This window comes from Hypanus sabinus, chromosome 10 (assembly GCF_030144855.1).
Source record: "Hypanus sabinus isolate sHypSab1 chromosome 10, sHypSab1.hap1, whole genome shotgun sequence".
In the NCBI taxonomy this organism is placed as follows: Eukaryota; Metazoa; Chordata; class Chondrichthyes; order Myliobatiformes; family Dasyatidae; genus Hypanus; species Hypanus sabinus.
The window spans coordinates 81,150,587-81,164,600 of NC_082715.1; the positions used below are offsets into that span (position 1 = coordinate 81,150,587).

A 14,014-nucleotide genomic window follows, 5' to 3' on the forward strand; every position below is an offset into this window, starting at 1 on the left:
GGAGGGCCTGTGCAGTGTTATATTGATCTTTGTTCTTTGTTTATTGAATCCATTTATTAACAATAAAAAATAAATACAAATATTAAGAATATTAAAACAGACTTACAGCTCCAGTGGAAAGGAGTTATTAATAACTACCAAGCATGATGTTAGTTCACAACATAATTTGAAGATGACAAAAAACACTGTAAATGCTGGAACCTGGACCAACTTAGCAGGTCAGGCAGCATCTGTGGAGGAAAATGGACAGTTGATGTTTTGAGTCGAGAACCTTAATCTAGTCTGGAAGGAAGGGGACGGGGGAGATAGCTAGTATAAAAAAGTGGAGAGAAAGGAGCTGGCAGATGATAGGTGGATCTAGATGAGAAGGGGTGATAATAGGCAAATGGAGGAGTGGGTAGGGGAAATCGCGGCAGAGGATGGTAGATGATTGGTGGAGCGGACGGGGTTACAGATTATGGAATCTGATAGGCGGAGCATGGAGCTGAAACAGGGAGTTGGTGAGGGCAAGTGAGGACTGCAGGATGGAGAGGATGAATGAGGGGAAAGAAACAGGGTGATGGGGGCTGGGATGAGTATTGGAAGAACTGAGTGGATTAGGAGGAAAGAAAGTTTACCGGAAATTGGAGAATTCAATGTTCTTGCCACCGAATTGTAGACTACCCAGGCAGAATGTGTGTAGTTTTGTGCTGAGATATATCGTGGCTGTGTTGAATAAGGTGTTGGTGCTGGAACGTGTGGCGACTGCTCTGGCGCATCCTTGGTTGGTTGTCAATGCAAACTTTAATCTGAATCGGTATCTTAATCCGATTTAAAATACTTCCAGAAGAGTATAATCTGAATCGGAATCCGAAGGAATTGAGGACTTGGGTCTGTGTAGAAAGCACTTTAGGCTGTAGAATTTTACTGATGAGATACAACGCGGAATTATATACAAGGAGCTTACAGTTTTGTGCGTTCGGGTAATGCGTAAAGGAATGGGTTTTAAGAGGTGGCAGAGACAACTAAGGTGTGGCGTGCGCCTTTAACCCTCAGGGAGGAGAACCTTAGGGACAGGGCTGCAGAGGACATAGTTTGAGGGCTGGCATGGCAACGAGTGTAGGAGGAGACAGCGGCGGGCGGGGCCCTTTGGGAGCAGGTGGGACGAGGAAAGCAGGCACAGTCTCACACCGGCAGGTGAGGTGATTCCCCGCTCTTCAGTGCGCCGACATGTCTTACGTGTTCTCCTCGGCGAGCGGTGGCTCGCAGAAAAATAAGGCGGTGAAGGACCGGGGTACGATGGGGGTTAAGGCCAGGAAACTCACCTACCAAGAGCTGAAGAAGCAGTGCCTGAATGAGGGTGTTCTGTACGAGGACCAGGAGTTCCCGGCCGACGATTCATCACTCTTCTACAGCGAGAAGCCTTCAGTTACCTTCGAGTGGAAACGGCCCAAAGTAGGTATCGGGAGGTGGGGTAAGGGGGCTAACAATGCTGGAGATTGTAAATGAGAGCAGAATTGGGGTCTGTGTGCCAAACAGTGATTGGTACTCTGTACTGGGGATTGGAGTGAATGGTACTGTGTACTTATGATTGTGGTCTATGTTCTGGAGATTGGGGTCCGTGTAGTAGGGACTGGGATTATGTACTTGCTACTGAGGTTTGTGTACTGGGGATTCGGTTCTGTGTATAGGGGATTGAGACTGTCCTGGGGATTGGGGTCTGTGTACTGTGGACTTGGATCTGTGTATTTGGGTATTGGATTCTGCGTTTTTTGAGACTGTGTACTAGGGATTGGGTATTAGGGTTTGTATAACAAGGACCAGATCTATGTATTGAGGATTGTGGCCTGTCTATTGGGAGTTGGGAGTGTGTACTTGTATGGGGGACTGGGGTCTGTGTAGCAGCACTATGTACTATGGATTAAGGTCTGTGTACTGGGAATTGGGATCTGTGTATTTGGGATTGGGGCTGCATGCTTGGTAATAGAGTCTGTCTACTGAGGACTGGGATCTATGTTATAGAAACTGAGACCATGTACCAGGGATTAGGGCCTGTATGTGGTCCTGGTGTCTGTGTAACAGGGACTGGGTCTATGTACCAGGGCTAGAGTTTGTATTCATGATACTGTGGTCTGCGGACCAGGGACCGCGCCTGTGCAGAAAGTACTGTATACGAGGGGCTGTGGGTGTGTAACAGGGACAGGGAGCTGTGCACTGATGACGGGGATTGTACAACAGAGACTGGGATGTGTACCAGGAGGCATTGCTTATGCTGAATATCAGGGGTGTGTGGTTGGTGTAGCAGGGTCTAAGAACTGTGTATGAGGGACTGTGGTCTGTGTAGCAGGCACACAGGACTGTGCGCGGGGGGACTGCGGTCAGTGTAGCAGGCACACAGGACTGTGCGCGGGGGGACTGCGGTCAGTGTAGCAGGGACACAGGATTGTGCACGGGGGAGTGGGGTCTGTGTAGCAGGGACACAGGACTGTGTATGGGGGTGTGTGGTCTGGGTATCTTGGACTAAAGGAAATGTGTCTGGGATCAGTGCATATGGGTATGTGGATATAAAGGACTGTAATCAGGGCATGCTTGAAGTATACTAGAGACTTGGAGTTATGTACGAGGAATGTACTGTGTGCATGTGTAAAGCTAAGGGTTTGGTATATTGGGGTCAAGGGCTAGATACTGGGACTGAGACACACATGCACAGAATGTTAAGTCTCTCGGGTCAGATTCAGATTCATTAATTTGTGACACATACATCGAAATATGCAGTGAAATGAGGTCAACAACCAACACAATCCAAGGAAGTGCTGGGGGCAGCCTGTAAGTGTCACCATGTGTTCCAGTGCCAACATAGAGGCAACAGCAGCAAAGCAAGCCCCTTTCCTTCCTCCCACCCACACAGTCCTCCAGCCCACTCTCCTGGGCCTCCAACCAGGACATTAAGACATCGGGCCTCTGACTGCCCCAGAGTCACAGGCCCCCTTGGATGTCCCCACAGGATGGGAAACTGTGTTCACAAGGAACCATTTGTGAGTTCTGAGGGCTTTACGTTTTGGATTTAGACTGAAGTGCGTGAATTAGCAGCCCATGAATGTGGGAATGGAGGAATTTATCATGGTAATCAGGTCTGAATGCATGGTGTGTTCTTGGGGAAGAAGCTTGCATGAGGGATGGGAACCATGGTTTCCCAGCCTCAGAATCTTCTGGAAAGTATCTTCAGTGTGAGATTACATCTATACATGGACCTGTTTCTCCACTATCAGTAAGAATAGTGAAACTGGTACTTCATGAAGTACCAGTTTCACTAATTAATGAATTTCACAACTTAATGAAACTGGTACTTCAGAAGTGGTCAAACTTCAGAGGTGTTCCCTTTACAACTCGTGTTCTCTGTGTACTTATTTATTTGCACATTGATTCTCAGTCTTTGTTTACGTATAGTTTTTCATAAATTCCATTGTATTTCTTTATTTTCCTGTAAATGGCTGCAAGAAAAAGAATTTCATGGTAGCTTAAGGTAACATGTATGTATTTTGATAATTAACTTGACTGTGACCTTGCGGGGTCCTCTGGGTTTATGTACAGGGAACAGGGGACTCTTGCGTCTGAGCTCTTGATACACAGGGCTGCTGGTTATGTGTGTAGCAGTGAACTCTTCTAGTGGTTGGGTGCTTGGTTTTAAAATGTAGTGCATGGTGTTTATATAGTTATCTGGGGATAGGGGGCATGTAGGTAAAGAGAGGGGAAAATTCAAGTTCCTGGGTACTGAGTTCCCAAGCATTTGGTGTTCTTTAGAGAGGGTGCTATGGGGATTTACCACAAAGTTGCCTGGATTAGAGAGCATGTCTTGTGAGGAAAGGTTGATTGAAATGGGGCTTTTCTCTTTGGAGCCAAGGAGGTGAGAGGCAACTTGATAGAGGCGTACAAGAGGTATAGATTGAGTGGATAACCAAAGGTATTTCCCCAGGGTGGAAGGACATAACTTTAAGGTGATTGGAGGAAAGACTAGGGGGAATATCAGATGCAAGTGTCTCTTTTACACAGAGCAGTGGGTGTGTGGCACATTCTGCCAGGGGTAGTGGTGGTAGATGCAGACACATTAGGGGCATTTAAGTAACTCTTAGATAGGCACATGGATGATAGAAAAATGGAGGGATATGTCACGGAGAAGAATTGGACTGATCTGAGAGTCGGTTAAAAGGTGGGCAGGGCATAGTGGGCTGAAGGGCCTGTACTGTGCTGTAATGTACTATGTTTGTCAGTTCCTGTTTCTGAACTGTTTTAGTGCTAGTCTTTTAGAAGGGGGAGAAGATGAGGAGAGTTAATACATACTGCAACACCTCACTGACAAGATGGCATATTTTGAAGGCGTCACTCATGCAGATGTACCTATAAGCATGTCAAACGAGAAGGCAAGTAGGCCATTTGCCTTTTCACACTTGGTTCACCATTCAGTAAGACTGTAGGTTATTCTTGACCTTAGCACCAATTTTAAAAAAAAAAGTATTCATTCAAGGAATGTAGAGTTTTGAAGGCTGAGCCAGCATTTAATTGTCCATTCTTATTTTCCCTTGAGAAGGCGGTGAGCTGTTTTCCTGACCCACTGCAGTCCTTGAGATGTGGCTATACTCACCATGCTGATATGGGGAGAGACATCAGGATGTTGTAAAGCGAGGCTTTGATATCTTCCCAAATATGCACATATTCCATATTCTTAATGAGTAACAAATGTAGAGGGAAGATTCCAGCCTGAGGGAAGGGCTGGGGAGCATCTTGTTTGGTGGCTGTCTCTCAAGACCACAGTCCAGGGACTTCCCAGCACTGAACAGTAAGGGGTTGGGTTCTGTATAACAGCTTCTCATGGGTTGTATCATTGTTTTGTTTTTTGTATTGGGGTTCAGTTTCTACTGCTGTCTGTAAGGAGCTTGAGGTGAGATTTGATAGAGGTACACAGAATTATAAGGGGTATAGATAGGATAAACGCAAGCAGGCATTTTCCACTGGGATTGGGTGACATTAGGGCTAGAGGTCATAGGTTAGATAGTGAAATATTTCAGGGAAACCTTTCCACTCTGAGGGTGGTGCAAGTGTGGAACTAGTTGCCAGTGCAAGTTCTGGATGTGGATTTGATCTCAACATTTAAGACAAATCTGGATTTGTCAGGAAGAGAAGGACGTGGAAGGCTATGATCAGCGTGCAGGTTGATGGGACTAGATCAAGTAACCATTGGCATGGAGTGGATGGGCCGCCAAACCCTTTTCTGTGCTGCAGTGCTCTGTGACTCTATAACTGAAACAAAAAGCCAACATTGAAATAGTTAGTGCCCAGCTACCTAGTTTAATGAGGTAACTCTAGAATCCTGGTGCTGGTGTGAAGTAGGGCAACAAGGCAGCTGGTTGGTACATAATAACAATTCTCAGACAGCACGGGGAAATATAAGAGATTCTGCAGATTAATGGGCAGCCCAGTAGTGTAGCATTTTAGCATAATGCTACTATACTGCCAGTGATCCTGGTTCAATTCCTGCTGAAAAGGAGTTTGTATGTTCCTCTCCATGATTGTGTGGGTTTCCTCCCATATTGATGTATGGGTTAGTAGGTTAGTTTATCACAGGGCTGTAATTGGGTGCTGGGGTCTCGTTGAGCTGGAAGATCTGTTACTGTGCTGTGTCTCTAAATGAAGTAAATATTGGAAACCTTGAGCAACACAAAATGCTGGAGAGCCTGAATGAAAGGTCTGGATCAAAATACATTGACTACATATTTCCCTGCCTGACCTGCTGAGTTCCTTCAGCACTTTGTGTATGCTACTGGGATAATAATGTGTATCTGCCTTTAGGTGATGTTGGTCATGTTGTTAATGTTGGTTGCAGAAACAGGGCGAAGTCCCTCGCTCTTCTTTGAAAGGGAGCTGCCAGATCTTTTGCATCCACCCAGTATGGCAAATTGGATTTAGTGACTAATAGGAAAGGCAGCTCATGTGGAAAGGTGGTACTGTTAGTCTTAAGAGAGTTTTGTTTGTACCCACACCCTCTTCTTAATATACAGTATTTCTGTTTTTGCATATTTAAAAAAATCTATTTAATATACGTAATAAATTTACTTGTTTATTATTATTTTTTTAAATTTTATTTATTTTTTTCTCAGCTAGATTGTGTTGCATTGAACTGCTGCTGTTAAGTTAACAGATAATAAACCTGATTCTGTTTCTGACTGCCAAGTCATAGTTCGCCTCGTTTGCTCACCTTGTGCCTCTCTGCAATCTAGTTTCTGGTTCACATTTTGCGGGATTAAGGTGGTAGGTGGCTTGCTTCATCTCGGAGTCCGTTGTTCTTCCCAAGTTTCCTGCTTATACCCGAGGATATCCAGGATTTAATCCCCACTTCCTAAACCTCATGCTTATTCTCTAGGATAGCCAGGGTTTTATTATCCCATCCCAAGCATCCTGTCTGTCTTGTGGTGTGCCTCAGAGTCAGTCCACTGCCCTTCCCAAGCCTGCTGCTTGCTCTAGAGCATGGAATGCACAATACAGTAATTCACCCACCATTTGCCAGCCTTTTAACCTACTCTAAGATCAATCTAACCCTAACCCTATATATTCCTCCATTTTTCTATCACCTGTGTACCTAAGAGTTTTTTAAAATGCTCCTGATGTATCTGCCTGTATCACAACGTCTCATCTTGAAGCTATAGGAGAAAGGAATTCCATTCATACTTAAATCCTGGGTGGAATCTACATTCAATCAATAATGAGAAGAATGAACATTAAACAAATCACACATAACCCATCTGGGTTTGGTCCCAACAGAGGAATGCAATACAAGATGTGATAAGTGTTGGTGCAATTTGAGCAGGCCCTGAATTAGTGCATTCCATTGGCGTGGTTCATTAGTGGAGCAAGACTGGTGACAGGACACAGAAAGCTGTGCATTCTATAGCACTGAGTCTGCTCATTGCACTGAGTTTTACTATTCTGCATCTGTGGCTCGGTGCTTGAGACCAGGGGTAAAGATTTAAGGTTAGTTTTATCTGTCACACTTACATAGAAACGTACAGCGAAATGTGTCACTTTGAGTCAACGATCGACACAGTCTGAGGATCGTGCTGGGGGCAACCTGCTTTCAGCAACAACACTGCATGCCCACAGATTACTAACCCTACCTGGTCCGTCTTCGGAATGTGGCAGGAAACCGGAGCAGCTGGAAGAAATGCACGTGATCATGGGGAGATCGTGCTTGGATCGCGGCGGGAACTGAATGGCGATCTTGTAGCTGGTGCTGTAAATCATTATGTTAACCGCTATTCTGCCACTGAGGACAGTTAATTAGGCAATAACCACATTATTATAGATTTACATCCCATACCAGAGACTTACACAATGACAAGTACCATCCCACACAGAATCTGTTGCTGCAGGACCTTAGGGCTGTGGTTAAATTACAGAACATGTAGCTAGTGTCTTGGAGATGTGAGTTCAAATCTCACCTTGCCAGCTGGCGGATGAATTTTGAAATTGCTAGTTTCAATAGTGGTGATAAATAAAACCCAAAATGGTTCATTAATCAGGTCTATTTATGTCTCAAATGAAACAGCAAAAAATTAAATTGATGAATTGATTCAGCTAACAGATTTTAACAAGAATTTAACCACAATTCCTGGGACCCTGCGTGTGTCCTGTTTATAAACATGAGACTTTGCAAATGTTGGAAATCCAGAGTAACACATACAAAATGCTGGGTGATCTAGGCTAGTCAGACAGCAACAATGGAGAGGAATAAACAGTTGGTGTTTTAGGCCGAGGCCCTTCCTCAGGACTGGAAAGGAAGGGGGAAGAAGCCAGAATGAGAAGGAGTATGGGGAGTCCTGTTTCACTGGCAGAAGAGACCCACCAGAGGAGGGAAAATGGGATTGGGGGGCAGATCGGAGTATGGGGAGTCCTGTTTCACTGGCAGAAGAGACCCACCAGAGGAGGGAAAATGGGATTGGGGGCAGATCGGAGTATGGGGAGTCCTGTTTCACTGGCAGAAGAGACCCACCAGAGGAGGGAAAATGGGATTGGGGGGCAGATCGGAGTATGGGGAGTCCTGTTTCACTGGCAGAAGAGACCCACCAGAGGAGGGAAAATGGGATTGGGGGCAGATCGGAGTATGGGGAGTCCTGTTTCACTGGCAGAAGAGACCCACCAGAGGAGGGGAAAGGGATTGGTGAGTGGGGGGGGGGGGGGGTGCAGATTGGAGTGAGTGATCCTGTGTATTCAACATTGGTACCTGATCTCATGAACCCTATGGCATCAAGTGAAATGTGGGCAGAGAAACTTCTTTCTGATGACCTCTCTCAGATGATGAGCCAGTGTTCGTTCCTGTTCAACAGCATTCCAGAGAAGTGCAGACTAGCAAGGGTACCTTGGCGAGCTGCCCGGCTGTTCTGTTACTGGGCAAGTGCTGCATGAAGACAAAGGATCAACTCACAACTGTCCTCACCAACCTACCTGTTGCAAATGCACCTGTCTGTTAGAATGTTATGCATTGCAAGGTTTATTAAAACACAAAATATTACAGCACAATACAGACCCTTGGACCCACGATGTTGTGCCAACCTTTTAACCTGCTCTAAGATCAATCTCCTACATAGCCTTCCATTTTTCTATCATCCATGTGCCTGTCTAAGAGTTTCTTAAATGTCCCTGATGTATCTGCCTCTATCACCGCCCCCAGCCAGGTGCTCCATGCCCCCGCCACTCGGTGATTTAAAAAAAATTACTGTAACTTTTTATTATGAATAAAGTTTAGTTTGGTTAAAAATATCTGTCTGTAATGGACCGTAAGACATGAGAGCAGAATTAGGCCATTCAGCCCATCGAGACTGCTCCGCCATTCCATCATGGCAGATCCCTAGATTTCACTCAACCGCCTTCTCACCATATCCTTTGCTGCCCTGACCAATCAGGAAACTATCAACTTCCGCCTTAAATATACCCACAGACTTCACCTCCACCGCAGACTGTGGCAGAGCATTCCACAGATTCACTACTCTTTGGCTAAAAAAAAAATCCTCCTTGCCTCTATTCCAAAAGGCCTCCCCTCAATCCTGAGGCTGTGCGCTCTGTTTCTAGATTCCCCCCCACCATAGAAAACATCCTCTCCACATCCACCCTATCGACTCATTTCAACATTCAGTAGGTAATGGTGGTGGTAATAGTGAACAGGCTTTCTAGAGAGAGTTACATCTGGAGCATGAAGACACCTTCTGTGCTGTTGGCTGGCATTATAGAAACATAGAAAACCTACAGCACAATACAGGCCCTTCAATCCACAAAGCTGTGCCGAACATGTCATTACCTTAGAACTACCTAGGCTTACCCATAACCCTCTGTCTTTTCTAAGCTCCATGTACTTATCCAGAAGTCTCTTAAAAGACCCTATCATTTCTACCTCCACCACTGTCGCTGGTAGCCCATTCCACGCACTCACCGCTGTGTAAAAAAAAAACAAAACACAACAACAACCACAACTTACCCCTGATATCTCCTCTTTGTGATAATTGGGGAAGAGATTCCAAACAGATCGGCAGTACAAAACTGGGCACCCATGGGCCATAACAAGAATAGAAATGTACGCCAGTAACACCTTGACCCAGCATACGTTAAGCCTGAGTGGTAGGGTATGAACACCACTTCAATAACGCTGGGGCACCATCATAGCGCACCATTAGCACAATGCTATTTCAGTTTGGGGTGTTCTGGAGTTTGAAGTTCATTTCCAGTGCTGTCTGTAAGGTGTTCTGCCCGTGTACAGCATGGCTTTCCTTTCACAGTTCAAAGGCGTACCAGTTAGTAGGTGAACTGGTCCTGTGATTTGGCTACTGGGTTGCTGGATTGGGCTAGAAGGGTCTGCTCTATGCTGAATCTCTAAATAAATAAAATAGAAATAATGAGTGTAGAAGAGTGCGCCCATTAACAGCATTCCATAAAAAATGTGGTCCCAGCTGATTAAGATGCAACACAGTACGTGTTCTGCAAACTCCACTGTGGATAGTCCCGAGCCCAGCTGTGAAATGTGGGGGGTTGTGTTGTGTTCAGGTTCTGTAACTCCAAGATGTAAAAACTAATTGGAAGAAAAGCTGTGGAGTCTGGAATGTGAGCAAACACATGCCATTCATGTACTATTACATATAACCCAGAATAAAATATCTAAACAAAGAATGTTTAATCAAGCAATATATTTACCATATTACTCAAATGTTACTGAAATATTAAATACACAACACACCTTCCTACTTAGCTATAAACTCCAACTGTATAGAAAATGCATCTCAACTTGCTGTGCAAAAGTCTTGGGTACATGTAAAGAAAATTATGTAAAGGGAAGATGCTTTCAAAAATAATGATATGAAAAGTTTTTAAATATCAAAAAAATTACTATAAAGAACAGAAAAGAGTAAAAAAAATGCTAAATAACATCAATATTTGATGTTGCCTTTGATTCTCTTAGGTGCAGTTTTATTAAGAAAATCGGCTGGTAGGTTGTTCCAAGCATCTTGGAGAACTTATCACAGTTCTTCTGCAGACTTTGGGAGCTAAGCACACAGCCTTGTGGTGCACCTGTGCTGAAGGAGATTGTGGAGGAGATTTTGTTGCCAATCTGAACTGCCTGGGGTCTGCAAGTGTGGAAATCGATCATCCAATTGCACAAGGAGGTGTTGAAGACAAGGTCTTGAAGCTTATTGATTAGTTTTGAGAGGTTTACAATATTGAATGCCAAGTTGTAGTTGATAAAGAACATCCTGATGTATGTATCTTTGCTGTCCAGATGTTCTAGGGTTGAGTGAAGAGCTGATGAAATGGCATCTGCTGTGGACCTGTTGGGGTGGTAGACAAATTGGAGAGGATCCAGGTGACTTCTCAAGCTGGATTTAATTTGTTTTATTATCAATCTCACAGAACATTTTATCACAGTGGATGTAAATGCTACTGGATGATAGTTTTTGAGGCAGTTTACCATGTTCTTCTTCGGCACCAGTAAAATTGAAACCTGCTTGAAGCAGGTGGGTACCTCAGACTGCCAAAGCAAGAGGTTAAAAATCTTGATGAGCACCCCAGTCAATTGATCAGCACAGCCTGGTATTTCTCCAGGTAGGCTGGATGCTCCTCATGGGTTCACCTTCCTGAAGGATGCTCTCATGTCGGCCTCAGAGACTGAAATCAGAGGATCATCGGGGCCTCTGGAGATCCTCCAGTATTGTGTGTGTACTTGTGTTTCATGCCTTCTTGTCTACCTCTGTCAAAGGGATGGTTGAGAGCTTCTAGTTCCTGGGTGTGAGCATTACCAATAGGTCTAACCATGTTGATGTCATGGCTAAAGAGGCTCACCAATGCCCCTACTTCCTCAGGAGCCTAAAGAAATTTGGCATGTTCCCGTCAACCCTCACTAATTTTTATCAATGTATCATAGAAAGCATTTTGTCTGGATGGATAATGATGGTATGGCAACTGCTCACATGTAACCACAAGAATCTGCAGAGAGCCATGGTCACAGCTCAACACATCACGAAAACAGGCTGTCCCTCCATGGACTCCAATTCTTGCTAACAGACAGCATAATCAGAGAGTCCACCCACCCAATATTCTTCCTTCTCCCCTCTTCCATTAGGCAGGAGATCAAAAGCCTTAAAGCATGTACCACCAGGATTTAGGAGAGCTTTTATCTCACTGTTGTCAGACTCTTAAATGGACCCCTTGTATGATAAGATGGACTCTTGACTTCTCCACCTCATTGTGATCTTGGACCTTATTGTCTACCTGCACTGCACATTTTCTGTAGCTGTTCCACTTTATTTTTTATTGTTTTACCTTGTTATATTTCAATGCACTCTGTAAAGAATTGATCTGTACAAATAGTATGCAAGTCAAGATTTTCACTGCATCTTGGTACATGTGACAATAAAACACCAGTACTTTGTCCATGCCCTTCCATATGTCTCTACCAGATCTCCTCGCATCTTTCAAAGAGAACTGAACTCATTTCTGTCATTGAAGTAGTTCTTAGTGACCTTGCCGTGCTGGGAGTTGTCAGTATGTCTCACCTTTAATCTGGGTTTGACACCGAGGGACCTGTTCATTGGCCAGAGCTTAGGTTTAGCCCTGAGCTATTAGGATTCTCTATGTTAACCCAATGAGAAGTTCTCTGATCGGTCAGACCATGACTGTATGTACACCTGATTACCAACCCTGTACTACTGGCTGTGACATTATCTATACACATATTTGCAGAGGAAAAAGGTGAAAGGTTCTGTGTTCTCAACCTTAAGGATCTGTGGTCAAAGTTCGAGAGGGCTGGTGCTCTAGTTTCTAGGGAAGTGTATTGAAATGGATTGTAGTAGCAAAGGCAAATACAGATGCAGACCAGTAATACAGGTGGCCAACCAAACTTCAATTCCAGGAGATGTGAACTGAAGTTCTGTAAAACTTGTGCTATTTTTTAGCAATTATCTTTATTTGTCACATTTATATAGAAACATCAAAACATACAGTGAATTGCATCATTTGTGTCAACAAACAACAGTCTGAAGATTGTGCTAGGTTCAACCATCAAGTGTCACCATTTTTCCAGCATCGACATAGCAAGTCCACAACTTGCCTGTATGCCTTTGGACCGGGAGGAAACTGGAGAACCCACAGGAAACCCATGTGGTCATGGAGACGTACAAATTCCTTACAGATAGCGGTGGGAATTGAACCCCTGTCACTGGCACTGTAAAATGTTATGCTAACCACTACACTACTGTGTCACTCCGCTTTATACATAGCTCTACGGAAGCTGCACAATGGGGTTGTACACAGTTCCAGATCATGTGGAAATCTACACAAGTTAGACAATGTAATAAAGTCAATTCAATTCATCCCTTTAATTATGAAAACATGAGTTGTAGAGTCCTTGAAAAGGAGTGCATAGGTTGCGGACTCAGTTCCGTGTTGAGGTGAGTGAAGTTATCCACGCCGGTTTAGGAACCTGATGGTTGAGGGGTAATAACTGTTTCTGAACCTGTACATTCTTCCTGATGGCAGCAGTGAGGAGAGAGCACAGTGTGGATGGGTGGGGGTTCTTGATAATGGGTGCTGCTTTCTTGTAGGTAGTGCTCTTTGTAGATGTGCTCAGTGGTGGGAAGGGCTTATCCTGTAATGGACTGGGCAGTGTCCACTACATTTTGTAGGCTTTGGTGATTTCATACCGCATAAAGGCAGATGTAGAAAATGTCTCCGCTCCCATTCTAAAGCTAGGATTCATTAGCATGGAGTTGTTATTGATGAGTCCAGTGGAGAATTCAGGAGAGGCTTTGGTGCACAGAGGGCAAACAGAATGCTGAATCTGGGAGGGCAGACAGTGGTTGGAACAAATAATATGGGAGGGGTAGACGAAGAGGGTTTGTGGGGGAGCAATTGTGGAATCGAAACTCTGGCACAGGTCATTTTGGCTGATACAGATTCACTGATTTATCACGTACATCAAACCATACAGTGAAATGCGTTGTTTATGCTCACAATCAACACAACCCAAGGATGTGCAGGTGGCAGCCCACACGTATTGCCATGCATTCTGTGCCAACATAGCATGTCCATAGCGCTCAGCAGAACGACACAACCAGCAACAATAACAACAGCAGCACATCCTTTTCTCCCTCCCACCCACTCACTCACTGAGACAGGTCTCTAACCCCAGAGAGGCTGCATCCAGATCTCCAACATCCAGTCCCTGCCCCAGACTCTTAGACATGTGTACATTGGATCTTTGACTTCCAGAAGCCCTGAGACAGGGGCCTTGGCTTTCAGACATGCTGACTTCGGTGTTTGACCTTTGGGCTTTGACCTTCATCATTGACCCCAGGATTTGCCAATAATCGCAGGACTGATTATTTCTGTATTTTACATTACAGGTGGAGAGTTTTTTTGGTTAAGACAGCAGTTTGCTGTGATCTAAAAGGTGATCAAAACAGACTTGATGATAAATTTCAGAGGGAAATTTGAAAAAGACAAC

At 44.5% G+C, this 14,014-nt stretch overlaps 1 protein-coding gene across 1 annotated transcript in view; it reads left to right on the plus strand.

The window, feature by feature from the left end:
- The first annotated feature begins 1,102 nt into the window (after nucleotides 1-1,102).
- Nucleotides 1,103-14,014, plus strand: part of capn9 (calpain 9) — a 61,300-nt gene continuing 48,388 nt past the window's right edge. Inside the window, exon 1 of the mRNA XM_059982222.1 lies at nucleotides 1,103-1,434. Within this exon, the coding sequence (XP_059838205.1) occupies nucleotides 1,210-1,434 (225 nt within the window). The 5' untranslated portion in view covers nucleotides 1,103-1,209. The remainder of the gene's footprint in view (nucleotides 1,435-14,014) is intronic.